The sequence below is a fragment of the Phyllostomus hastatus genome, unplaced genomic scaffold (genome assembly GCF_019186645.2).
Source record: "Phyllostomus hastatus isolate PE091 unplaced genomic scaffold, TTU_PhHast_1.1 phas_scaffold_501, whole genome shotgun sequence".
In the NCBI taxonomy this organism is placed as follows: Eukaryota; Metazoa; Chordata; class Mammalia; order Chiroptera; family Phyllostomidae; genus Phyllostomus; species Phyllostomus hastatus.
This window is the reverse complement of record NW_025334033.1, coordinates 18,141,116-18,166,205: the sequence shown is the minus strand read 5'-3', so window position 1 is coordinate 18,166,205 and position 25,090 is coordinate 18,141,116. Positions and strand designations below refer to the sequence as shown.

General features: G+C 45.5%; 1 protein-coding gene across 1 annotated transcript in view; it reads left to right on the top strand.

Moving 5' to 3' along the window:
* The window catches only part of MYO5C (myosin VC), an 88,360-nt gene extending 63,270 nt beyond the window's left edge, over positions 1–25,090 (top strand). The window contains exons 27-41 of the mRNA XM_045822395.1: positions 159–222; positions 308–388; positions 1,272–1,452; positions 3,067–3,160; positions 5,442–5,505; positions 9,212–9,377; positions 10,415–10,502; positions 12,690–12,788; positions 14,041–14,195; positions 16,486–16,575; positions 18,873–19,023; positions 19,631–19,913; positions 22,446–22,620; positions 23,089–23,169; positions 24,372–25,090. Of these exons, the coding sequence (XP_045678351.1) occupies positions 159–222; positions 308–388; positions 1,272–1,452; positions 3,067–3,160; positions 5,442–5,505; positions 9,212–9,377; positions 10,415–10,502; positions 12,690–12,788; positions 14,041–14,195; positions 16,486–16,575; positions 18,873–19,023; positions 19,631–19,913; positions 22,446–22,620; positions 23,089–23,169; positions 24,372–24,524 (1,925 nt within the window). The 3' untranslated portion in view covers positions 24,525–25,090. The remainder of the gene's footprint in view (positions 1–158; positions 223–307; positions 389–1,271; positions 1,453–3,066; positions 3,161–5,441; positions 5,506–9,211; positions 9,378–10,414; positions 10,503–12,689; positions 12,789–14,040; positions 14,196–16,485; positions 16,576–18,872; positions 19,024–19,630; positions 19,914–22,445; positions 22,621–23,088; positions 23,170–24,371) is intronic.

Below are 25,090 nucleotides of genomic sequence, written 5' to 3'. Positions count from 1 at the left end.
GTTGGCTTCATAGTAGCTGGTGGGTTAAAGAGCTGGTAAGTTCCTGAGCTGCTGGTTAGCTGGAGACCCTGTGACACTGGAACACTGGGCCCTAGAAAGGGAAGGGAGAAGAGTTCACGCAAGGACGTAATTTATACAGCTCTGCCTTTTCCTCTCAGAAAAGATGTCAGAGATCACCAAACAGCTTCTTGAAAGCTATGAGATTGGAGATGTCAGAAGCAGGTAAGCATTTTTGTATTATCAGACATTGAGAAACATGTCACACGTGAGAGAGATACCAGATTTCCTTACCCTCCCTGTCCTCCAGGCTGTCTGTGGAAGACTTGGAACATTTAAATGAGGACGGAGAACTTTGGTTTGCTTATGAAGGACTAAAGAAAGCAACCCGGTGAGTAAGTCCCCTCCCGGTTTTGTCTTGTTTTTCACTTTTTCAAAAATAATAGAATATAGGAAAATCAAAAGTTTATCTTACATAGATTTGGTACACAAAATAAATTTATTATAGTAAAATGACCTAATAATCACTGGAAATATTTCTTTGAGAATTAAGTAATTAGTAATGAAGAACACTGTCTTTATAGGATAAAATGCTGGGTAAAAAAACTCATAACCTATACAGTAAAAACTGATCATATCAAATAAGTTAGCCATGTTGCTATAGATGTATAGAGGTGTTTAAATTTAAGTAGTTTGCTGCATTTCTTACATTAATAAGCTTTATTTTTTAGAGCAGTTTTAGTTTTACAGCAAAATTCAGCAGTAGTTCAGAGAGTTCTCATATACCCCTGACCCCACACACACACAGCCATTATCAGCACCTCCCGCAAACGGGCACATTTGTTAAAAATCTCGAACCTGCACTGACACGTCGTTCTCACCAGAGTCCACAGTTTATATAAGGTCCACTCTTGATGTTTTGTGGTCTATCAGCTTTGACAAATGTGCAATGAAATGCATCTTTACCACTGTCGCATCATACAGAACATACTTATACACTACTGTAGTAAAATGTAATTTCAACAGTATCTAAAATAATATTTCCTATTAAGTGCATATTACTGCCACATATGCTTCCTAAATAGCTAGAAGGATTTTCTTATTCTGTGTACCTAATTCCACGGCCTGTGACGATGGGCGTGTAAAGAAACTTTCCATTCTTAGCACACGGCTCTAGCTGTGGGCTTTCGTACCTGCTGCGCATCCACACACTCGGTCATCGGTGCAGCAGAGTCCAGCCCACGTGGTTAACTTTTCGGCCCCTCCTCTAACAGTGTTTTGGAGAGCCATTTCCAGTCCCAGAAGGATTGCTATGAGAAGGAGATTGAAGCTTTGAACTTCAAAGTGGTGCATCTAAGTCAAGAAATAAACCACCTGCAGAAATTATTTAGAGAAGAGAATGACATCAATGAAAGCATTCGTCACGAAGTTGCCAGGCTGACGTCAGAAAACATGGTATGGTCTCAGCCACGGACCCCGGCTGTGGCCGTTATTCTGAGATGTTATTCGTTAATAGAGTAAAATCCCATTTCTTGGCAATAAAACAATGGATCCGACTTATGTTTTCTAGTAGTAAAATAATTGGGTCAGAAGAGAAACTATTAAATTATCCCAGGCTAGAGCACACTTTGATTTGAGGATGTTTTTCCCCCTATAGGATGGGTCCAAATTGTGTGTGTGTTTAAATCTAAGTTTTTTAAAAATCTAGTCCTAACCCCTTGGAAAGTGACCAGAAAAACCTAACAGTAAAGGGTGACTCTTGAGAGGGACGTGCGTTCAGGAGGTCAGTCTCTCTGCTCGTGCCCCTCCCCTCCCCTCCCCTCCGCACTGCCTGTTCTTTCCCACACATGTGTCTCATCCTTTCTTCTAACTCATGCCTACTGGTGTGGAGAAGTGCTTCAGAGATCTCCTCACTCACAGCATATCCCATTCTTGGCCCCACATTCTCTGTAGCCACCACCCCATTTCTTTGGGGGAATTGACCAGACTTCTCAATGGTTATCCAACTGTGATTTCTCCATTTACCCCCTGTTTACTCTATGGCCACCCCACTGTGTCACATGCCCCCTCCCACTAACTGAGTCTGTCTACACCAAGCTGAGCACACTGGGTTCATTTTCATTCTTGTCTTTGTCTCTGAGCAGCGTCTGATGACTTAACCGCTCCCTTTCCTTCCTTAGTGTTCTGGTGGCTTCCAGGACACCACCCTTTCCTCAGTTTCTCACCCCACTTCACTGACTGTCCCTCCTCAGCTCCTTCACTGTCTCCCCCGCCCCTCCCTCCCCTGAAACAACTAGGAAATCTCAGGTCAGTGTCAGCAGGTGAAGAGATGGGACCCTCCCACTGAAGACATGTGGACCAGTAGTTAAGGACCTCCACATCTTTGTTTATTCCTTAGGTAAAACTTTCATGAGGAATATGTAGTAAAATCCAATTGCACAATCAAACAAGTACTCTTGATCTGAACTTCAGAGGCATAGGTGTTTTTATAAACTTGGACAACAGAAAAACTATTTTTACCTGCCTGGGGGTAGAGGTGATGGGCATTTTAAAACTATATAGACAAGGACAAAGGATTGAGAAACATGCTGGACCATCCAGACCTCCACTAACAGAGCACAGCCTGGAACTCAAAGGGCGTGATGGGCCCTGTTCAAGATGACTTTCCTGCCCCTGGGTGAGGAGGTGATGTCTCTGGGTCTGGACCACGGAGGCTGGCTGCCATTCCTCACTTCACCCCTCCCTCAACTCGGCACAGAGCACTCCCATAGCCCCTCCCCCAGACACACACTTCCTTCTCTCCAGGAGGCGGTGGGGCTGTGGGGACTGTGGCTGTGTGAGCACAGCTTCCTCAGAGCACACTGGTATTTCTTGTGACTATGGAGGTCTTGAGGTAAAAAAGTCATAATTCCAATCCATTCTAACATCTTGGCTGGCCTTCTTACACAGCTTACGGGACGTATGTTCGATGGGCTCCCAGACAGTTTAGTTTGCTTCTGACCAGCTCTGAGATTTTAAAGTTCATAGATGAATATTTTATAGTCTAATAGTTCTAATTCTTCTCTTTAGATGATCCCAGACTTTAAACAGCAAATTTCAGAACTGGAGAAGCAGAAGCAAGACCTTGAAATCCGCCTGAATGAACAAATGGAAAACATGAAAGGTAACTGGAACCCTCGTGAAACTGTTTTTAGAAAATGGTGTCCTCTCTGCAGGAAATTACAGAAAAGTATCATACCCAGGGGTCTCAAACTCTGACTTCCCGCCTGGCCAGGCACAGGACATAAATGCGAGAAATGGGCTGCATGGGGCTATAACAAGGTACATGGGCACTTAAAGGTGGAAGCTGCCTCCAAGCTCTGGTGGTTGCTGCCAAGTAGGAATGCTGACCCCAGTGCTGCTCGATATTCCTGTTTTTAAAAGAGAAGCCATTTTTATGTGAAATCAAAATTTTTATGTGAAATATCACAATTTTTTAAAATATATTTTATTGATTATGCTATTACAGTTGTCCCATTTCCCCCTTCACTCCCCTCCACCCTGTACACCCTCTCCCACCCACATCGCCCCTTTAGTTCATGTCCATGTGTCATGAGTTCTTCAGCTTCTACATTTCTCATACTATTCTTACCCTCCCCCTTTCTATTTTCAACCTACAATCTATGCTACTTATTCTCTGTACCTTTTCCCCCTCTCTCCTCCTCCCACTCTCCTGTTGCTAACCCTCCATGTCATCTCCATTTCTGTGGTTCTGCTCCTGTTCTAGTTGTTTGCTTAGTTTCTTTTGGTTTTGCTTTAGGTGTGGTTGTTAGGTGTGTTTAGTTTGCTGTCCTTTTACTATACGTGTTTTTTTTAATCTTCTTTTCTTAGATAAGTCTCTTCAACATTTCATAAAATAAGGGCTTGGTGATGATGAACTCCTTTAATTTGACCTTATCTGAGAAGCACTTTATCTGCCCTTTCATTCTAAATGAAAGCTTTGCTGGATAGAGTATTCTGGGATATAGGTCCTTGTCTTTCATGACTTGGAATACTTCTTTCCAGCCCCTTCTTGTCTGCAAGGTCTCTTTTGAGAAATCAGCTGACAGTCTGATGGGAACTCCATTGTAGGTTACTGTCCCCTGATCTCTTGCTGCTTCTAGGATTCTCTCCTTCATTTTTACCTTGGCTAATGTAATTATGATGTGCCTTAGTGTGTTTCTTCTTGGGCCCAACTTCTTTGGGACTCTCTGAGCTTCCTGGACTTCCTAGAAGTCTATTTCATTTGCCAGAATGGGGAAGTTCTCCTTTATTATTTGTTCAAATACGTTTTCAATCTGTTGCCCTTCCTCTTCCCCTTCTGGTGCCCCTATAATTTGGATGTTAGAACGTTTAAAGATGTCCTGGAAGTTCCTAAGCTTCTCCTTGTTTTTTTGAATTCTTATTTCTCTATTATTTCCTGTTTGGTTGTTTCTTTCTTCCTTCTGGTCCACTCTATTGTTTTGAGTCCCAGTTTCCTTCCCATCACTATTGGTTCTCTATGCATTTTCCTTCATTTCTTTTATCGTAACCTGCATTTGTTCATCTAATTTGTGACCAAAATCAACCAATTCTGTGAGCTTCCTGATCACCAGTGTTTTTGAACTGTGCATCTGATAGGTTAGCTATCTCTCAGTAGCTTAAAAGGATGAGTTCTGGGGCATTGATTTGTTCTTCTGTTTGAGCCATCTCTCTCTCTCTTTTTTTTTTTTTTTTTGGTCTGTTCGCTCCTGTTATGGTGAGGGGCGGAGCCTTAGTTGTTCACCAGGGCTGGGCACCCCAGTTGCTAGATTGTGACATTGTATGTGGGGGGTGGGGTCAAGAGGGAACAATGGCGGTAGCTCCCTTCTCTGTGAGACCTCAGTCCCTTCTCTGGGATCCTGGGTTGCGTGCTCTGCCCTGCTTCACAATTGCCGCCTCACTGGGTCTGCCAGCTGCCTCTTGCGTACTCAGGGTCCACTCGCTGTGATCTTGCGTGCCCCAGATGCCTTACGTACTCCTTGTTGCCTTACGTGCCTAACTTTCTCTGCTCTCTGCCCCGCGACCCACGCCTGGCTGCTCGTCTCCGCCCCTCCTACAGGTCTGGATGCATGGGTCTATTTCAACTTCTTGGCTGTCCGACTTCCATTCAGATAAATTTTCTGTCAGTTCTGGATGTTATTCTGCCTCTAAATTGTTGTTGTTCCAATCTTGGTTGTGCATAGAGGTACAGTGCATCCACCCATGCCTCCATCTTGGCCAGAAGTCTGAAATATCACAATTTTAAAATAATGGCTTAAAAATAGTTTAAAGATTGTTCAGGTCAAACAAAACCTAATCTCTGGCTGAATACAGCTTAGGACCCCTGACAACTGTACATAAGACCAGGCCCAAATCAGAACCCAGTGCTATGGCCCCGGAAGTACTGACAGTTCTTCTCACTGCAGGAAAAGCAGAAGAATTATCTAATCAGGTGAATGGCAGTCAAGAAGAAGAAGGAATGAAAAAAAGGTAAGTGTTAACATGGATTACCTCAAATTCACACTCATGACATGCTTTTCTGAAATTGTGGGAAATACCAAGATGTGTTACTAAGCTGAAAAACCCAGGTGCTATTTAAGGTGCATAATATATTAGCATTGAAATGTGAGGGAAAGAATGCATGTGTGTACACACACACACACCTGTGTGGGACAATGTACAGAACAAAACGCTGTTGCCCACAGGGAGTGCAGCTGGGTGGCTGACACACAGGGGAGGGGAGGAGACTTACTCTTCACCATGTACATTTCTAAACCCTTAGACTATTACACCACGTGGACATGGATCATCTATTCAAAAATCTGGTTAAAAAGGAAACATTGTGGGAGACAGAACATATCTTCTCATAGCAGTGCATTTAGGGTAAAGCTCAAAATCCATGTTGATAGAAGATCTTCACTGATAATCGCCCTAGATTTATTATATCCTGACCAGCAGAGTGCCTGGTGCCACAGAGGATCCTTATGAGGAAAATGTTCTGGAGCAGATTTCCAGTCAAGATGGCAGCATAGGCAGACATGGCTCACCTCTTCACACAACCACATCAAAATTACAACTACAATATAGGACAACCATCATTCAGAACCATCAGAAATCGAGTCAAAAGGAAGTATGACAACTATAGAATTAAAGAAACCACATCCATCCAGATGTATAGAAAGGGCACAGATGCAAAATGGGCTGGTCCCACACCCACATATGGTGGATAAAATTTGGGAGGGATATCTCAGGAGCAAGGAGTCTCAGCCCCACACCAGGACCCACCGGCAGAAAGTTCTAGTGCCAGGAAGATAAGATCTCACAACTTCTGGCCACAATACCCACCAGGGATTGAGTCAGTGGAAGAAATTTCTAAAGCCCCACCCAGTTCCTCTTAAAGAACCCATACACAGACTCACTTACTCATACTCACTGCCTCTGAGCTCCAGCACCATGGTAGCACCTTGAAGGCATAAATGGCATACTGAGAGAAACTGAAGTGTCTGGCATCAAAGTGAACAGAGGCCATTATCCCTTTTCTAAGCCCTAACCCCACAGAGTTTGCAAGCTGGTTCCATATCTGAGATTCCATCAACCTGGCTATCACTATTTGACCCACCTTGGAGATCCCCAGAGACTCCACCCCACCTAATTTACCAGTCCACTCAAGCTGCTTTTCCACAGAATGGCTGGTCTTGGCTCATGCTACACACCTTCCTAAATCCTCTCAAACAAGTAATGGCTGGCTTCAGTGAGCCCCAGGCCCAGCACTAGCAGCAGCCAGCTTAGATTCACAGCTTGGCTTCTGGGAATATCCAAACCCAGCATAAATAGCAGCCATCTCAGATGGCTTTATAGCTCAGGCAAGATGGCCCTGGGCAAAACACAGGTGGGAGCTGACCTTGGCCTGCACCACCCAGAAAACACACAGTGGACAGCTACAGACCTTGTCGGAGCACCACCACCCTGTCCATGCACAACTGATCCTCCATGGAGGACAGTGGTTGGTGGTCACAGTCAGTCCTTGCAGCTGACTGGCCTGGGTAAATCCCTCCCATTGATCTGCCAACAGCAACAAAGTCTCAACTATAAGAGGAGGGTGTATTCAGCCCACATGAAGGGTGCACCTTGAGTACCCAGCTTAGGTGATAGGAGAGGCTGTGCCACTGTACCCTACAGGTCACCTACTACTTTAGGCCACACTACCAGGACATGGAGTCAAAGCAGCTCTACCTAATACATAGAAACAAACACAGGGAGGCTGTCAAAATGAGGAGACAAAGAAATATGGCCCAAATGAACAGATCAAAACTGCAGAAAAAGAGCTAAACAAAAGGGAGATAAACAATCTATCAGATGCGGAGTTCAAAACACTGGTTATAAGGAACTTAGTGAGGACCTCAGCAGCATAAAAATGATCCAATCAAATGAAGCCTACACTAATTGAAACAAAGAACAATTTACAGAAAAACAACAGTAGAATGGATGAAGCCAAGAATCAAATCAATGACTTGGAACATAAGCAAGCAAAAAACAACCAGCCAGAACAAGAAGACAAAAAGAATTAAAAAATATGAGAATAATGTAAGCAGCCTCCGGGACAACTTCAAGAGGTCCAACATTCACACAATAGGGGTGCCAGAAAGAAAAGAGAAAGAGTAAGAAATTGGAAATCTATTTGAAAAAATAATGAAAGAAAACTTCCCTAATTTATTGAAGGAAATAGACATGCAAGTCCAGGAACCACAGAGAGTCCCAAACACAATGGATGCAAAGAGGCTCACTCCAAAACACATCATAATTAAAATGCCAAAGGTTAAAGATAAAGAGAGAATCTTAAAAGCAGCAAGGGAAAAGAAGTTAGTTACCCATAGGGGAGTTCCCATAAGACTCAGCTGATTTCTCAAAAGAAACTTTGGAGGCAAGAAGGAATTGGTAGGACATATTCAAAGTCATGAATATCAGGGACCTACACCCACGATTGCTCTACCCAGCAAAGCTATCACTTAGAATCAAAGGGCAAATAAAGAGCTTCCCAGACAAGAAAAAAACTAAAGGAGTTTATCATCACTAAACCATTATTATATGAAATGTTCGAGGGACTTATTTAAGAACAGAGACAGAATCATGGATACAGAGAGAATTTTAATGGTTGCCAGATGGGAGGGGGGTGTGGGAAATGGGTGAAGAGGTGAGGGGGTTAAGAAGTACAAATAGGTAGTTACAGAATAGCCACAGGGATGTAAAGTACAGTAGAGGAAATGGAGAAGCCAAAGAACTTATATGCATGACCCACAGATGTGAACAATGGTGTGGGGATTGCCTAAGGGAATGGGGAGTACTGGGTGGAGGGGGGCAAAAGGGGAAAAATTGAAACAACTGTAATAGCGTAACCAATAAAATATCATTTTAACAAAAGGAAAGAAAATGTTCTGTTTTGCTGCCAGGTTGTTGAGATGCTTAATTTTCAGAGCAATTAACAGACACTATGTCCCAGAGAGCATTTTTTAGTCCTGTGACTTCATCGACAGGATAAGGAAGAAATGAGTGCCCATTAGGGAAGTGATGAGACACCATTTTAGAATTCTCTTCTTTTTTCATTAAATTATTTTGCAATTATAGTTGACATGCAATATTATATTAATTTCAGGTGTACAACATAGTGATTACTTACCTGTCTTACAAAGTAATCACCCCGATGAGTCTAGTACCCACCAGACAATATACGCAGTTACTACAGTGTTACTGACTCTATTCCCCATGCTGCACTTTCCACCCATGAGTATTTTGTAATTCTTTTAACGGGCTTCCTCTTCTCTCTCTGACTCCCTGGCTTTTTGGGTGTCTGATCTCTAGGCTGATTACAAGGAAGGTATTGAAGCTTTTGGTCACGAGGGTCTGAGCGGTGCAGATGTCCTGTGGGCGCAGTCAGGGAGTGTAGGTGTAGGCAGGGTGAGAGCCTGGACCTCTTACAGGTTACGGAGACTGGGGCTGTCCGTAGACAGTTTTATATGCCAACCAGCCCTGGTATCCTTCCACCCCCTTCAAGGGCTCCTCTATTCAGGTACGGTTGCTTTACACATAAACTGACCAGAGCATTGTTCTATCTTTGGAAATATCAGTGACTGTGATGGCAATGAGTGACTTCTCCATGACAGTCAAGCCCATACCGAAATTTCCTCTCTCCACTTTTCAGGACCATAGAAGCCCAGAATGAAATGCGTGCCAAAGAGAAAGAGAAGCTGGCTGGTAAGATTCAAGAAATGCAGGAAGCCAGCCAGCACCTGAAACCATTTGAAACTGAAAGTGAAATGGGGAGTCAATTCCAACAGGAAGCATCTCGTCTCACTATGGAAAACAGGGTGAGAAGTTTATTCAGTTGTTGATAAATGACTGCCTGCCTGTGTGCAGATGTCACAGAAAGGGGGACACGCCACCTAAAGCATGTAATGCGCAGCTGTAGACAGGTGGTCTCTGAGGCTGAGCCCACTGCTGGGAAGACTCGGGACTTACAGGGAAGTGCCTGATAAAGTAAAGGGAGGCCCAGAGGAGGGGTGAGGCGGTACAGGGCCCTGGGCTCTGTCCCGTGGACAACACCCATCCGAGTTGACATTGCTTGTGTTTAATTCTGGGGGTATGTCTTTCCTACAAATGTTATAGTCATAATGTTCTTCTGTGACATGGTCATGGTAGTAGATGACAGAATCTAAGTCATTAAAGTCTTCATCAGACTGAAAATGCCCTTGTCAAAATGAAACTGGGCAACTCCATGTTAGTCCCTAACAATTGTTTTGAAATTTTATTGGTGTGTGAAACCTATGAGACTAAGAAGCTCCAGAATAGCAGATGGGGTACTTTCCTGGGAGATGGAAACTCTCAGGCCCCTGACTGGCCTCTCCGACCGTGACCAGCGCAGTGGGCAGCCTGGACGTGTCCATAGGCCCTGCTCCCCATTGTCAGGGTCCCCCGTTTTCTGTGTCACAGGAAAACTATGATACGCTAAAGTTATATTTTAAAGTGGAGGATTTAACTTTGAAGAGTAATTATATCTAAAAAAGAGGAATCCAGGGAGTTTAGTATTCAACAGGAAGTAGCAAACTCTAGTCAGGGGCACCTGGATGATGGCCATCTCTTTCCAGGGGGATTCAACTGTCTCAGAGAATAGACTCCTGGAATCACACCAAATAAACAGCAGCCCATGCACATGAATGCGTGTGCGAGGCGGTCCTGCCTGCCTGTGTGTCCCTGGGGTCTCAGCTGGGGCCAGTGGAAGTGTGGGTGGGTCACGTGCATGTTGCATGTCTTGTCCGTGTGAACTGCCCCTCCTTAGCTGTGAGTGTGTCACTCTGGCTATGCATTTCTGGCTAGTTGACATCCTTGTTTCTTTTGATCTCTGCAGGATCTGGAAGAACAGTTGGACATGAAGGACAGAGTGATTAAAAAGCTACAAGACCAAGTCAGGACTCTCACTAAGACAATTGAAAAAGGTAGGAAAAATAGCATTCACTTTCTTATTTCTCGAACTTTCAGCTAACGTCAACGTGCATTGTTGAAGTGTTTATTTTTTGATCTGGCCCCAAGTCTTTGAAACCCAAAGGAATGATTCTCAACTGGTGGGTTTAGGGCCTCAGTAATGGCTGATGTAAAGAGAGATCCTTTGAGGCAGACAGATCGCTCTCCACCCCTCAGATAATAACCATGTCTGTCCTTCCCAGCCCCTCCTTGTGTCCCTACTATTGGGACTGATGAGTGATCTGTGACCTCTACATAAGGACTTCCAAAATGTACTTCCCACTCCTCGCCTCTTTTCTGAATCTCAGTCCCTTTTGCCTCTAAGATGACCTCCTCTGCCTTTATCACCTCCAACTCAACATGTCTAAAGCAGAATGCATCAGCTTCCCTTCCTGTATTAGTTATCTATTGTCACATAACAAATTACCCCAAATCTAGCAACTTCAAACAATGAACAGTGTGTTGTTACACACAGCTCCTGAGGGTCAAGAATCCAGAAGCAGCCTGGCTCCATGCTTGTGGCTCTGAGTTGCAGTCCAGTTGTCAACAGGGGCACAGCCATCTGAAGGGTTAACTGGGGGCTGCGGGTCTGCTCCCAAGCCCATTCTCTTGCTCACCACATAGGTAGTGCTGGCTTCCAGGGTTCCTGCAAGGAATATACCCAGATCCGTTCATTGTCACACTTGAGAAAACCCAAAGTATGATGCCCTTGTCGGGTATTTCTGCTTCGTTTATTGTTCTTCCTGGTCCAGATGCAATTTACCAATCAGAAGTCATCCTTCCTATTGCTTAGTAAAACAGTTAACACTCTACCTTTATCAGCCTCCAAGGGAACAGAGCTAGTAAGTTAATAGAGAAATTCTCATGCAACAATGAGAGAGATCTGTTAACTGTTTATCCACACTACCTTCTTTTACTGTCACCGAGGGCTTCTCACTTTTCTTGGCCCAACTGGAGTGCTACTTCCTTCAACAAACATTTTCAACAGTACCAATTCACCGCTGTGTGAATTCTTATAGCTCCTGCATTCATTTCCTATGGCTGCTATACCATCACCACAAAATTAGTTACTTAATAGATAGAACACAGATTGATTAGGTTACAGTTCTGGAAGTCAGAAGTCCAGAATGGTTTTCACTGTGCTAAAACCAAATGTCAGCTGGGCCGCATTCCTTCTGGAGCCTTCAGGGGAGAGCCCATTCCTTGGCCTTTGCCAACATTGACTCTCTAACCTCTGCTTCTGTCATCACACCTCCTTCTCAGAATGTACATGAATCTTTGGGGACCAGAAGGCAGACCGTGGCCCACCCAAAGATGACCTTGTCCCAACCCCTGGAGCCTGGGAATGTGTTACCTTACATAGCAAAAGGGATTTTACAGATGTGATTAAGTTAAGGACCTTGAGATGGGGAGATTATCCCAGATTATCTACGTGAACCCAATATAAGGAGAGAGACAGGAATGTCAGAGTGAGAAAAGGTGATGTGACCACAGCAGAGGAGAGGAGGAGACACAGCGACAGAAGCAGAGGTCAGAGTGATGTGGCCACACACCAAGGAACACAGACAGCCTCCAGAGCTGGAAAATGCAAGTACCGGATTCTCCCCTACGGCATCCAGAAGGAGCACAGCTCTGCTGATAGTTTGATTGTAGCCCTATAAGGTCTGGTCTAGTGTTCTGACCTCTAGAACTGTAAGGTTCAAGTTTCGTGTTGTTTTAAATCACTGAGTTTGTGTTAACTTGTGACAGCACATAGGACACTAATACAGTCCCTCAAGATCACGCAGTTTGGTGCCACACATGCCAAACATTTTGTGGGTCTTGCTTCCTTAACTGTAGCATCAGATCTTGAAGACAGGAGCTGCACTGTGGGTCCCTTTCATGCCCCTGCTGTGCTTGGTGTGCACCAGGCACTCATCAGGATTTCTCCAAGCGTAACTCAGCCTCCTCAGCAGCAGCTGTACTCAGGGATATACTAGCAGATAAGGATCACTACCAGAAGAAACTCTTTGGGATTCAAGAAAGTTTTTATTTATCTGAAAGTCACAGGAGTTCATGTGCAAACCAGGCAGAATCGGGTAGAAGGAGACAGAATAGTCCCATTATAAGGCCTGTGGAAGTTGTTTTTGTGTATTTAACTGATTGTTTACCTCTGTCTACAGCCGGTGATGTGCACCTGACCTCAGGACCCAAGGAGTACCTCGGAATGCTGGAGTACAAGAGAGAAGATGAGGCCAGGCTCATTCAAAACCTCATTCTTGGTAGTAAAACCTGGAACGCTGAAATTTTGCTTTATCTCCTGAACTTGAACATCAGTCATTGTCACCGTCCTGGGTGGTGGCAGTCTCTTCTTCTCCTTCACTGCTTCCCAGGGTTTCTTAGCCTCAGCCGTGTTAACCGGATAATTCTTTTTAAGGGCTGCTGTGCATGGTAGGGTATTGAGCAGCATCCTTGCCTTCTACCCAAAGAAACCAGTAGCAAGCTGTAGTCACGACAATAGAAAACATCTCCAGATATTGCCAGATGTCCCCTGGGGCTCCATTGCCCTCAGCTGAGAAGCACTGCCTAACCTCTTCCCAAGTCTAATCAGAGGGCCTGGATAGACGACACCTCTCCGCAGATTTGGGTCTCAGCACAGGATCCGCAGTGGGAGGGATTGTGGCTCCTGTGTTCTGTTCGACTTCTGCTGAGAAATTTATTTGTGGGCAATTGTGACTGGGGCTTCCCAGCCACAGTTCAGTTACAGGAATATCCCATGCACATGCTCAGACGTTGGTGGCCTTGGAACTACTGGGACTCAACTGTCTCCACCATGAAAACCACATGCCTTTCCAGACGGAAGTAGAAAAGCTGCCTCTTTGTCAGCTAGTCCCAGGATCTCAGGGCAGAAAGCCAACATGCAGCCTTACTTCCTCTTCCAAATAACCCCCTCTGAGCACAGGAGCACCCCTACCCTTTCCTTTCCACCCTCACTGGTGCACAGTTTGGGGGCCTCTTCTCTGTTCCCCAGTTTTCATTCGACCATGGGGAGGTATTTGTTTGCTTATCTTAATTTGTTCTATAAAGTTTCTCTGTTGCCTTCATCCCCGTGTATCTCCCCAACATTCTCTTCTCTCCAAGGCCAGCGAGGCCTCCTCTGCAGGACTGTTGTGCTCCCATTTTCCAGACCCAAGGCAGGTGCACGTAATCGCCGAGATCGTGCTGTGCCTCATCATGGAGGCTGGGGTGGGTGCTTGGAACTGTGCTTCCTCTCTTACCCTGGAGATCTGAAATCCAGGGTCTCCACACCATGGAGAATGTTCTTTGCAAATGAGAAGTAAGAGGAGTGGGTAGCCCTGAACATTTTTGCCAAAAGAAGAGACAAACTGAATTCCTCACAGAGAAAGGACATCCCTATGCATTCAAGCATTGCATCAAGTGCAGAAAAGCAGACAACCCCTGCCCCATAGTCAGAGGTTCCTGGGGGGAGAGCTGACCGCCAGCTGTCATTCTCATTGCCTCTTTCTGCTGCAGACTTGAAGCCCCGCGGTGTGGTGGTGAACATGATCCCCGGGCTGCCGGCCCACATCCTGTTCATGTGCGTACGCTACGCAGACTCTCTCGGTGACGCCAACATGCTCAAGTCCCTCATGAACAGCATCATCAATGGCATCAAGCAGGTGGTTAAGGTAGGAACTGCCTTTGACCTTGGCCCTTGGAATTAAAGGCACTTTAGGGACATCTGTGGGAATGACCAGATGCCCATCCTTCACCTCCAGGCTTTGGTGAACCACGTGATTCCTCAAACCAGTCTGAGGTCCAGTCAGTGAAACAGCCAGGTGGTTAGGAAAAGACAAGTTAGGTCAGAGATCCCCAACAGTGGGGATCCACCAGCAGACATCAGAGCCGCACCTGTGAGACTACAACCTGGTAGCTGCCCCACCACCTCTATCCCCTTAGGGTGTCAGAGTCCTGGCTGCGAGGAGTACACGCCTGCTGATGTGTGAGGTGTGAATGGTGAGGAATGGGAAGGCCTGAAAAATTACTCATCTATCGCCCTTCCTCCTGAAACCACAGTATGCACCCTTAGTCCCCACTCAGAAGCAGAGCTGAGCCTGTGTTAGTGCAGAAGCAGCAACATACAGATCCAGTGCTTTCGTCCCCTTCCAAATGAAAAGCAGTGTCTGATGTTGGCATATATTTGAATTTTTATTTGTGAAGGGTCCTATCTCACTTTTAGTAAAATATTATGTTCTAGTAGAGTCATGAGTAATTAAATTCTATTTTAAATACCCTAGGAAAAGAGGAAAACAAAAACAGTGAATGCATGAGAGTTTAGCATAATTCTTCCCTCCTCTCCCAAAAATGTTGTACCAAGAAGTCATCAGGAGTCAAGAGTAGAAAATCAGCATGTGTTCAGCACTGGGCGCTTTATTGTCTTGGCCTTCGCAGTCACCACCAGAGTGTTCTAGGAAGGGCCTCCCATACACTGATGTTTTCCTTGTCCGTATTTTCACAAAGTAGGTTTTCTTAGGACACACTTGTGTTGTGTCCCAGGATGCAGGCACGCAGTATTTGCCTCATCTTGCTGCCTGGAATGTTTAAATATTTATATGCACGTCATGAGGAGTATACACCCTTTCTCACCAGCATCTTCCGTCTCAGCTTCCCCAGCAGCTCCCATCCCCTACCTTTGTCGGTGCCCAGGACCTGCCCCTCTTGCTCCAGGGCACAGCACATTAAAGCAGCCCTCTCTAAACCCCCCACACCCCCAGCCACGGTGCTTCTCCTCTACTCCCCCAACTGCCAAAAACACTTAGACTAGTGCTCTCACTGGTTCTCTTTCTCATCCCTTGCTATCCAGATTCTACCTGTCAGTCCACAAAAAGATCACCTGTAATTCCTTTTGCTGAATCCAATGGCATTTCTGTAACTGTGATCCTCCTTAAATGGACTGAAGCGGGAGGATGGTCCTCCTAGAAAGGGGTGGACAGACAAGAACTCAGGACCCAGGAGTATTGGGGAGAGCTCCCCCACTTCCGGGGCGGGACGAAGAGCAGCAAGCAGAGCAGGCGGAGGTATGGAGATCAGAGAGGTGAAAGGGACACTGGGAACGTCCTGGGATCGGAAAGATGAGGTGGAAGGGCGTCAAAGTGACGGTGCTACCGCTTCAGTCCATTTGAAGAGGATCACAGTCACGGAAATGCATTGGATTCAGCAAGAGGAATTACTGGTGATCTTTTTGTGGACTGACGGGTAGAAGCCGGATTGCAAGGGGTGAGAAGGAGAACCGGTGAGACCACTGGTTTAAGCACTTTTGGCAGTGGAGTTGGGGGAGGTAGAGGAGAAGCACCGTAGTTGGGGGTGTGGGGGCTTGGTGAGGGCTGCTTTAATGTGCTGTGCCCTGGAGCCGGAGGGGCAGGTCCTGGGCACCGACAAAGTTGGGGGACAGGGAGCCGCTGGGGAAGCTGAGACAGAAGATGCTGGTGAGAAAGGATGTATCCTCCTCGTGTCATGCATCTTGGTTGCTAAATATTTACATATTCCAGCTGCCCTCGTTTCCCGCCATCTCCCCATCTGCTATGCTTTTGTAGCACAGTCTATGTCCATCTTGTGGGCAGTCTGCCACCTAGTTACCGAGTGCTGTGTGTGTTTGCCCGTCTCCCAGTCAGTGTGAACTTTGGAGGGCAAGGACGGAGACTAACATTCCTCGGGCATTCCTGCAGTGCCTGCTTTAAGCTCCATAACAAATGGCGTAACCCACACAGAACGACTTTGCAAACCATAAACTGCCAAATAAATATGAGGGCTTATCGTTATAGCACAGATTTAACAAAGGCATTCATGAATAAAAGAATTCATGTTAGTGGGCAAAAGCCACTAACCAAACAGGAAAGGTAAGTCTGTTCTTGGCTCAGAGGCACTAGTAATCACCAGTTCCACCTTCATATTTTATTGTTTGTTTGTTTCTTCTTTAAGGAGCATTTAGAAGACTTTGAGATGCTGTCCTTTTGGCTTTCCAACACTTGTCACTTCCTCAACTGCCTGAAGCAGTACAGTGGAGAGGAGGTAGGACGCTGGCCTGCGCTGTGCTCTGTGCGGACTGCTGCTCTGTGGCGGCCTCGGCCCGCTGTGGGGCCAGGACCTGGGACACCCAGCTCAAGGATGGCCTCTGCACCACTGGCTTTCTCTTCTCCCTGCCAGGGGGCCCACTCCCTGTCGCCAGGTAGACAGAAGTCACAAGCAGAGGACTTCTAGAAAGAGGCTTACATATTGGGCATGGTACTGAGCCTCAGTTTCCTTGAGTTTTAAATCAATGAGATGGATTAGATAATCTTTACGTTTCTTTCTGGTTGTGAAATTCTGAAGTTTTTAGTATTATGACTCTAAAACACAGCCTTTAGCTCAACATGCCTGATTCTTCAGAGCTGTTCTCTCCCGTTGCTCCTCCAGAGTCTGTAGCTCCTTTGCCATGGTGACGCCTCTGTAGAGCTGACACCGTGAAGGAGTGTCCCACTACAGGCGTTCGCAGAGCAGTTTCCTCGACCAAGTAACAACATGGCTTTTAGGGTTTTACCGCTCTCTGAAATAGTGGCACCATCATATAGTCCCATCAATAGTGAGGTTTCCAGTGTCTCATACCTTCACCAAAACTTGGTCCTGAGAGACATACCATTTATCGGTTTCGATGGCATAAACGATACTTTGATGACTTAAGTTGAAATCATTTGATCACCAGTGAGATCAAGCATCACTTCATATGCTTAAGGTCTTTTGGGTTTCCTTCTAAACTGCCTAGTTACATCCATTTTGTAATTTTTCTTAGGGGTGACTTTTTTTACTTATTTATAGGAGATCTATATATATTATGGATAGATTGTAGCATGTCTTCTAATTTTCCTTATGGAGTCTTTGTCATACACAGTTTTTGAATTTTATGTACTTAAATCTGTCCTACCCTTTTATGTTACACGTTTTAAGAAATTTTTCTCTACTCTGAGACCATGAAGATATTCTCCTGCTCTCTTCTAAACTCTTAAACTCAAACTTAGAATGTACTAACTTACCTATCTAATTTATTTATCCTCACTTTTCTAACTTACTTGTGCTTTTACTTATCCAAACTTGGTGTGATTAACTATTCCACATTCATTTGTGAGGTAATGACCTCATACCTTCTTCTCCATGGCTAGCCAACTGTCCCAATGGATAGAAAGTAAAGTAAAATATAAAAGTATTCCTACTAGTACCATAGAATAGAAGGAGAAACAAGGAAAGAAGATCCAAGCTCTGACTAAAAGGAACACTAGGGTGGGGAGGGGAGCAGACAGACCATCCATTTAAGACACACTGGCATCCCTGAGACACTCAAGGAGGAGGATATTATCCAGCCACGTTTGTATTTGGATCCTATTTCTGCCCCGTTCAGCCAGGTACACAATGTTCTTTTTCCTGAGTGTTTTTTGATTTCTGTATTTTTATTTCTAAAATTTTACCTCTGCCTTTTATCCTAGTGTCCTATTCTTGTCTCTATGTTTTCTTTTTCTTTTCTCTCTTTGAACATGTTAAACATGTTGCATTCGTCTGCTTGGGCTGCTATGCACAAGATTCCATAGACCGGGTGACTTCGACAACAGAGACTCATTTCTCACAGCTCTGGAGACTTGAAGTGTCCGTGGGGCTGGTTTCTGGAGAGACCGCTCTTCCCGGCTGGCAGACAGCCACTGTCTTGCTGTGCCCTCACATGGCCTTCCCTCTGTGCATGGGGGTGGAAAGAGAGGGGTTGAGCTCTTCATTGTCTCTTATTATAAGCACACTCATGCTAACAGATGAGGCCCTACCCTTATGGCCTCATTTGACCTTTGTTACTTTCTTAAGGACCCCATCTCTAAATGCAGCCATGCTGGAGGTAAGGGCTTAAGCATATGGATTGGGAATAAGGGGAAAACATGAACATTCAGTCTATAACCCACATTTTATAGTATTTCAGATTGGTCTGTACTCTGTAATTATAAAGTTATAAATCTCACTTATCTACTGACCTCTATTGCACTTGTTTCCTTGGCTGCTTTGCAGTTTTCTCTGTGGGCTTCCACAGGAGTGGTTTTCTGCTGGGGTTTGTAGGCTCTGGGGGCACGTATTTGCAGGAGGAGCAGGCAGCACAGTGACATTCAGTCAGTCATGGAAAACAGGTGCGGCCCCAAACATCACGAACTGTTTAAACACAAATCCGACATTAAATTTTAAACTGTGGGGTTATAGTAGAAGCTGACTGTACCATTGTAATACCATTAGTAGAGATTGTATTTGCATTTCCGACATGCCTATATTATTTTAATATTTTATATGCTCAAAATCACTTTCAGGAATTCATGAAACATAACAGTCCCCATCAGAATAAGAACTGCTTGAACAATTTTGACCTATCAGAATACAGACAGATTCTCAGTGATGTGGCTATACGAATATATCATCAGTTCATTATCATAATGGAAAATAACATTCAGCCAATAATAGGTAAGAAAAGAATTGATAACCAAAAATATTTATAGCAATATTGAACCCCTAAGGAATGAGTGGCTATACAGAATATAATTTTAAAACCAAGAAAATTTAGTGATGTGTATGTCTACTCTTTAATTCTTTGATTGCTTGTAACAATTACATATACAAAAGTACCTGCTTCATAGTTTTCCTTTTGTAAGGGTGATGCATCCTGAAGGGAAAACCTTGGGAGAAATGCTACTATTTATAAGACTAATCCTGGGTCTTAGCCAAGTATTTTTGAAATCCCAAAGCCCCTCTCAAACTCATACACGATCTTCAATTTTCTGAAATTTAAATGCTTTCAGTTTTAAATGGCTCCAGACCATGAGTTATCATGCTAACCTGCTCTCTTTCCTGTGATTCTGAAAGCAGAGGTGCTCCAGGTCGAACCCCCTACCCCACCCCACAGCCTGGTGCTCCCCAGTCCCTGATTCTATTGCTTTCTCTGTCACCACTCCGTCTACTACTAACTCTGGTAGAAAAATGTCACCTCCTGAAACAGACAGATGAGAGCCGTGAGAAGTGCCCTCTGGTTATCCCCACTGTGCATGCGAGAAAAGCTTCATCTCCCCCCCAGTGCCAGGCATGCTGGAGTACGAGAGCCTGCAGGGCATCTCCGGCCTGAAGCCCACAGGCTTCCGGAAGCGGTCATCCAGCATAGACGACACGGACGCCTACACGATGGCCTCCGTCCTGCAGCAGCTGAGCTACTTCTACAGCACCATGTGCCAGAACGGCCTGGACCCCGAGCTCGTGAGGCAGGCTGTGAAGCAGCTCTTCTTCTTGATTGGGGCGGTCACCCTGAACAGCCTCTTCCTGCGCAAGGACATGTGCTCCTGCAGAAAAGGGATGCAGATCAGGTAAAGCCCACGAGCCAGCTTACTCCAGAGAGGCTGGTGGGAAAGAATGCTCCTAAAGTCTGAGGCCACGCTCCTGCCCGCCCCCTTTCCACGAGAGCTGGGGTGCAGGGGGCAGGGGGTGTGGATACAAGGTGACTCTTAGAACCTCGGAGATGTCTGCCGTCTGACGCCCCTCCTCCCGCACCTCTAGGCCATGCTACTTGACTAGTCATTGTATGTCAGTCCCACCCTCCATGGTTACCATACACTCAGCCGGTGTTTACTGACCAGAACCTCTGTGAGTAGCACTGCCTGCTAGAGAGCAGGAACCCAAAGCAAGGGCAATTAGATCCCCACCCTTGAGAAGTTCAAAATAGCTAATAATTCAGGGCAACAATGATTAAGTCAGGAGCAAGTGGTACGAAAAGTGCTTCAGAAAAGAGAGATAATTGACGGAAAAGATAAAAAAGCCTGAGAGCTGTGTATTGAGCAATGTTAGCAGGAAGAAGCCCACCCCAGGCAGGGGGCACGAGAGGGCAAAGGCACAGTACAGCAGCGGAACTGAGGACCCCTCCTCCGGCCGCAGCAGACAGCTCTGTGTAGATGAAGCAGAGGTTCGTTTTGGGAGCAGGTAGGGCAGTGGATCCAGACTGGGAGGGTCTAGAAGGCCAGGCTAAGGCATTTGGAATTTGTCCTGAAGAATGGTAATCCACAATTTTGAGGTGTGTCGGCTTCTCTTTATCTCTAAATTGAGGCAACACAGCCCCTGAGCTACTGTTTGAATTAATGCTGTCAAGTGATTAGAAAACACATGATATGGGGTAGATAATATGAGATTTTTATAGTGTGTCCAGGGATCAGATGCCTGTATGTGATATGAGCAGCCGGGGCCAGAAGGCGATGGCTATGATGTCAGGGAAGGGACAAAGGCAGTTATTAAGCCAGGAAATAAGCGTGAAGCCTCCATACATCCTTTCACGTCAGTGAAACTTGGATTTGGACATCCCCACAAGCCAGACTGGAGAATTCCCGTGACACCAGGTTACAGTTTTCAGCTGTGAGGGGTAGTCAGAAGGACTGGGCTTTGTGGACCTTTACCTCTCCCCTGAGAATTGAAGAGAAACCTACCCTCTGAGGTCGGTTTCAGCCCTACTTCAAGTAAAGCCATAAACCTAAATGTGCCACCAAAGCCATTGCTAAACAACTCTCACACCATCAGTAAGTCCTCTAAGATGTGTAAACACGGGACATGAGTGACAAGGAACATGAGCAAGAAACACAGATCTAGATCCTGTAAACCAGGAGCCACAACCTGTTAGGAACCGGGCCAGGAGTGCCACTGGCTCTGCCAGTCTGAGCCCCGCCTCCGTCTCCCCCACCCCATCCACAGCTGGCCAGCCAAGCTCACCTGAGCTCCTCCTCCTGCCTTGCCCCTCTGTCTTCCACCAAACTGGGCCCTGGTGCCAAAAAGGTGGAGACCACTGCAGTGAACAGCTGCTTTCAAGACACAAAGCATCTGTTCCCACAAGTGCTCCGTGCTTCTTCCTTTCACCAGCTGCAAGCGGCCGTCCGAGAAGTGATGCCCTTACAGGGAAATGCTCTGAGCAGCACGTGCATTGCAGAGGGGGCCATTCCTTCAGATGCTTATTAAGCTCCTGCTGTGCGCAAGTCCCACCAGGATTTGTGGTGGCTTCACAGTGAAAACATAAGCAACACCATAATAAAACATGGACACAAGTAGGAAATCAAGACCAAAGAAAAGAAAATTTAAGCAGTGAACAGAGTAGCTTGAAAATGAGCTCTGGGCTTTCTGGCTGCCAGGACAAAAAGCAAAACGCCCTCGGCTCTCTGGTCTCACCCGTGTAGTGCGGCAGACCAGCTCCTGGGAAGACAGAAAGATTTTCCTAGTGCCTAATTCTTTTCAGTTCCTAGTCATGAGTTATAAAAGTAATATATCCTATGGAACTTTGTGTTGCTTCCACTTTTTGGCTAAATTAAATGCTGTGAACATTTGTGGACAATTATTGTGTGGACATGTTTTCAGTCCTCTTGAGTACATATCCAGACGTTGAGTTGCGGGGTCACATGGTAGATTTACATTAACACTTTGAGGAACTGCCAGACCGTTTTCCTCAGCAGCTGCACCATTTTACACTCCCACTAGCAATGTCTGAGCGTTCTCACCCTCTCATGTACCAGAGAGGGTGAGTAACTTCCCAAGCACACACAGTGGATTGGTAGGACTAAAACCCATGCTTTTTAACTCATAGACCTAAAAGAAATGAAGAGAAACCCACTCTCTGAGGTAGATTTCAGACCTATTTCAAAAAGGAGAATAAAAAAGCCCCAGTGGACTGAATTGAAGGAAAGATCTGTAGAACCATGAATCATGGTCCAACCCTTCATGTTACAAATAAACTGCTGGACCGTGGTCCTGCTCCCCTCAGTGAACTCTGGCACCCTCTCAGGACACACCAGGGCATTCAGCACCCTCCCCTAGCAAGTTCTAAATGGATTGCCCACGGTTCTCTGCTCCTCTGGCTTTTACTCTAGGTGCAACATCAGTTACTTAGAAGAATGGCTTAAAGATAAGAATTTGCAGAACAGCTTGGCCAAGGAAACTTTGGAGCCTCTCTCTCAGGCAGCCTGGTTGCTTCAGGTGAAGAAGACCACAGACAGCGATGCCAAGGAGATCTACGAGCGCTGTACCTCACTGTCAGCTGTGCAGGTAATCAGGCTTGCTGACTGACCGCCTGATCTTCACCGACGGGTCTTACAACGGGTGTCCCCTTCCCTGATCTAGCCAGCCATGGGGTGCACCTGAGTCTTTGTGCGCTTTTTGGGGGGACATAGTGCCCCCTTATCTAATAAGCATTTACTAAATACCAACTCCTTGCCTTGAACGCACAAAAGTGTGTATGACACATTCCCTTGTCACTAAACTTACAGATGTGCGGTGTGGGGGGTGGAGGCTGAAAGTGGAACTGTCTTACTGTCATCTGATATGGGATTTGTCTTTGCTCCCTTCTATGCGTTTTCTTTTCTTGGAAAGAAATAACACATGGTTCCCAGAGCCAAATTACAGCATAAAAACGCTACCTGTGGTTCCCAGCTGTTCCAAAACCACCAGAACCTTGTTTCAGGGACAGAGCTGTCTTTTTTCACGACCTAACACCATCTTCTGTGTGGTTTGCAGATCATAAAGATCCTTAACTCATACACACCTATAGATGACTTCGAGAAAAGAGTGACTCCGTCCTTTGTTCGCAAAGTACAGGTGAGATCCTTAAGAATGTGCCTTTTAATTGTTAGTATAAGAAAGTGGTATTTTATTAGCGTTACAGAAAGCTGGGATTAAAGTACATTCCCTAAATGTACACCCAAAAGGCACTCAGAGAAAGCAGCAGGAGTTTTCTCTGTCAGATCCCCCAGTTTCCAGAAACCACGCTAGCCCCGTGGGGAGGGAAGGCAAACACCAGGCGGGACTCTGTGATCCTTCGGCAGGTCCTGTTTCTCGTCCGTCTTTGAGTGCTGTGCTGGGGAGCGGGGGCCGGACAGAAACAGAGACCTGCATACCCATTTTCCTTATTTTAGTCCCAAAAGTTTCTTACCCCATGAATTAGGGCAGCAGTTCTCAGAGTTTGGGTTGAGGACCCCTGGGCGTCCTTGACACCTTTTTTGGGAGGTCTGCAAAGTCTTCCTTTTTCCAATTGCATATCTGTATGAGGCCAACTTTTTTCTTACACTTCAGCCACAATTATGCATTGCAATAGGTTGAATGTAGAAGGAGATCCAAGATCCCACCCATCATATTATGTCAGACAGTAAAAAGATATATAAAAATATAAGAGAGTACCACTTCTCACTAATCTTTTTAGTTTTCAAAATGTAGTTATTTTCCAATAAAAATATATGAATATGTGTTGGGTTTGTTCTTGTTATTTTAATGAACAAATACACTTTAAGTTATTGCTTTAATTACTAATATGGTAAATATCAATAGTTAGACCTATATACACAAAGGCTCTTGGAGTCCTTAATAATTTGTAAGAGTGTAAAGAGGTCCTAAGACCAAAAAAGTTTGCAAAACACTGAGTAGAAAGAAAGATGAGTGTGATAAAGATTTAACACTTGAGATCTACTCGTAGTTGGGCTTAGAATTATGCTGTGAGGATAGATAAGAGGAGAAAACTGACCGATGTAGTCAGTCCCTCCTACAGGAAGTTCGATTCTGGGGAGAAGCAAAGCAAAGCGACATTCATGAGAGCTGATCCGGAGGTGCCGGGCAGACCTTTCCACTTTGGAGCTGCCCTCGGAAAAAGCCCTTTGGGTTATCCGTATCATGGGATACTGATGGGAAAGGAGTATTTCACTAGAGATAGAGTCATGGTGTCTTCCCTCCTCCTGACTCCCAGACAGCAAGCAACAAAGCAGAATGCGCACACTTCCTCGCTCACGGTCCCCCGGTTCTCGTTTCAGGCTCTCCTGAACAGCCGAGAGGACTCCTCACAGCTGATGCTGGACACCAGATATCTCTTCCAAGTCATGTTCCCTTTCACGCCCTCCCCCCACGCTCTGGAAATGATCGAGATCCCCAGCAGTTTCAAGCTAGGCTTTCTCCATAGATTATAGCGAGGAAAAGAGAGTAAATGCACTTTTCCCCCAAAAGCTAAATGAAGGTCAGATATGAGGGATGTGGTTTATTAATTGGAACTGGATAATGCTCTACTATGATTTAAGGATGAAAATAAGAATTCTCCGAAATGGGTCACATTTCTCTCACTCACAGTGATGGCACTGCCACTGGTACATTTTGTAAAAATTAACATACACGAGCTGTGGCCTTGTCCAGCTTGGGCATCTCAGCTGGCTTTTATTAGAATTCTGGAAGGCTCACATTTTCTTCCAGGTGTCTCTTGGTCGAGATCTATCTTGTGACAGGGCTTCACTCAGAGGGGCATAAGATCCAGGGACACAGCATCTCCCAAATTTGCTGAGGCTCATGTGAAGCCTGGGCACATTTATGACGCCGCAGTGGAGTCCAGGGCTGAGCCTTCCAGACAGTAATTCTTTCTGGCCTCAGAGTCCTGTCCCAAATCCCTCACCCACGCCTGCTGGGGGTGGGGGGAGGAGTCAGGTGTGGTTCACTGACTCTTTACCGAAAATGCTCCCGAATAAAAAATATTTATTATTTCAGA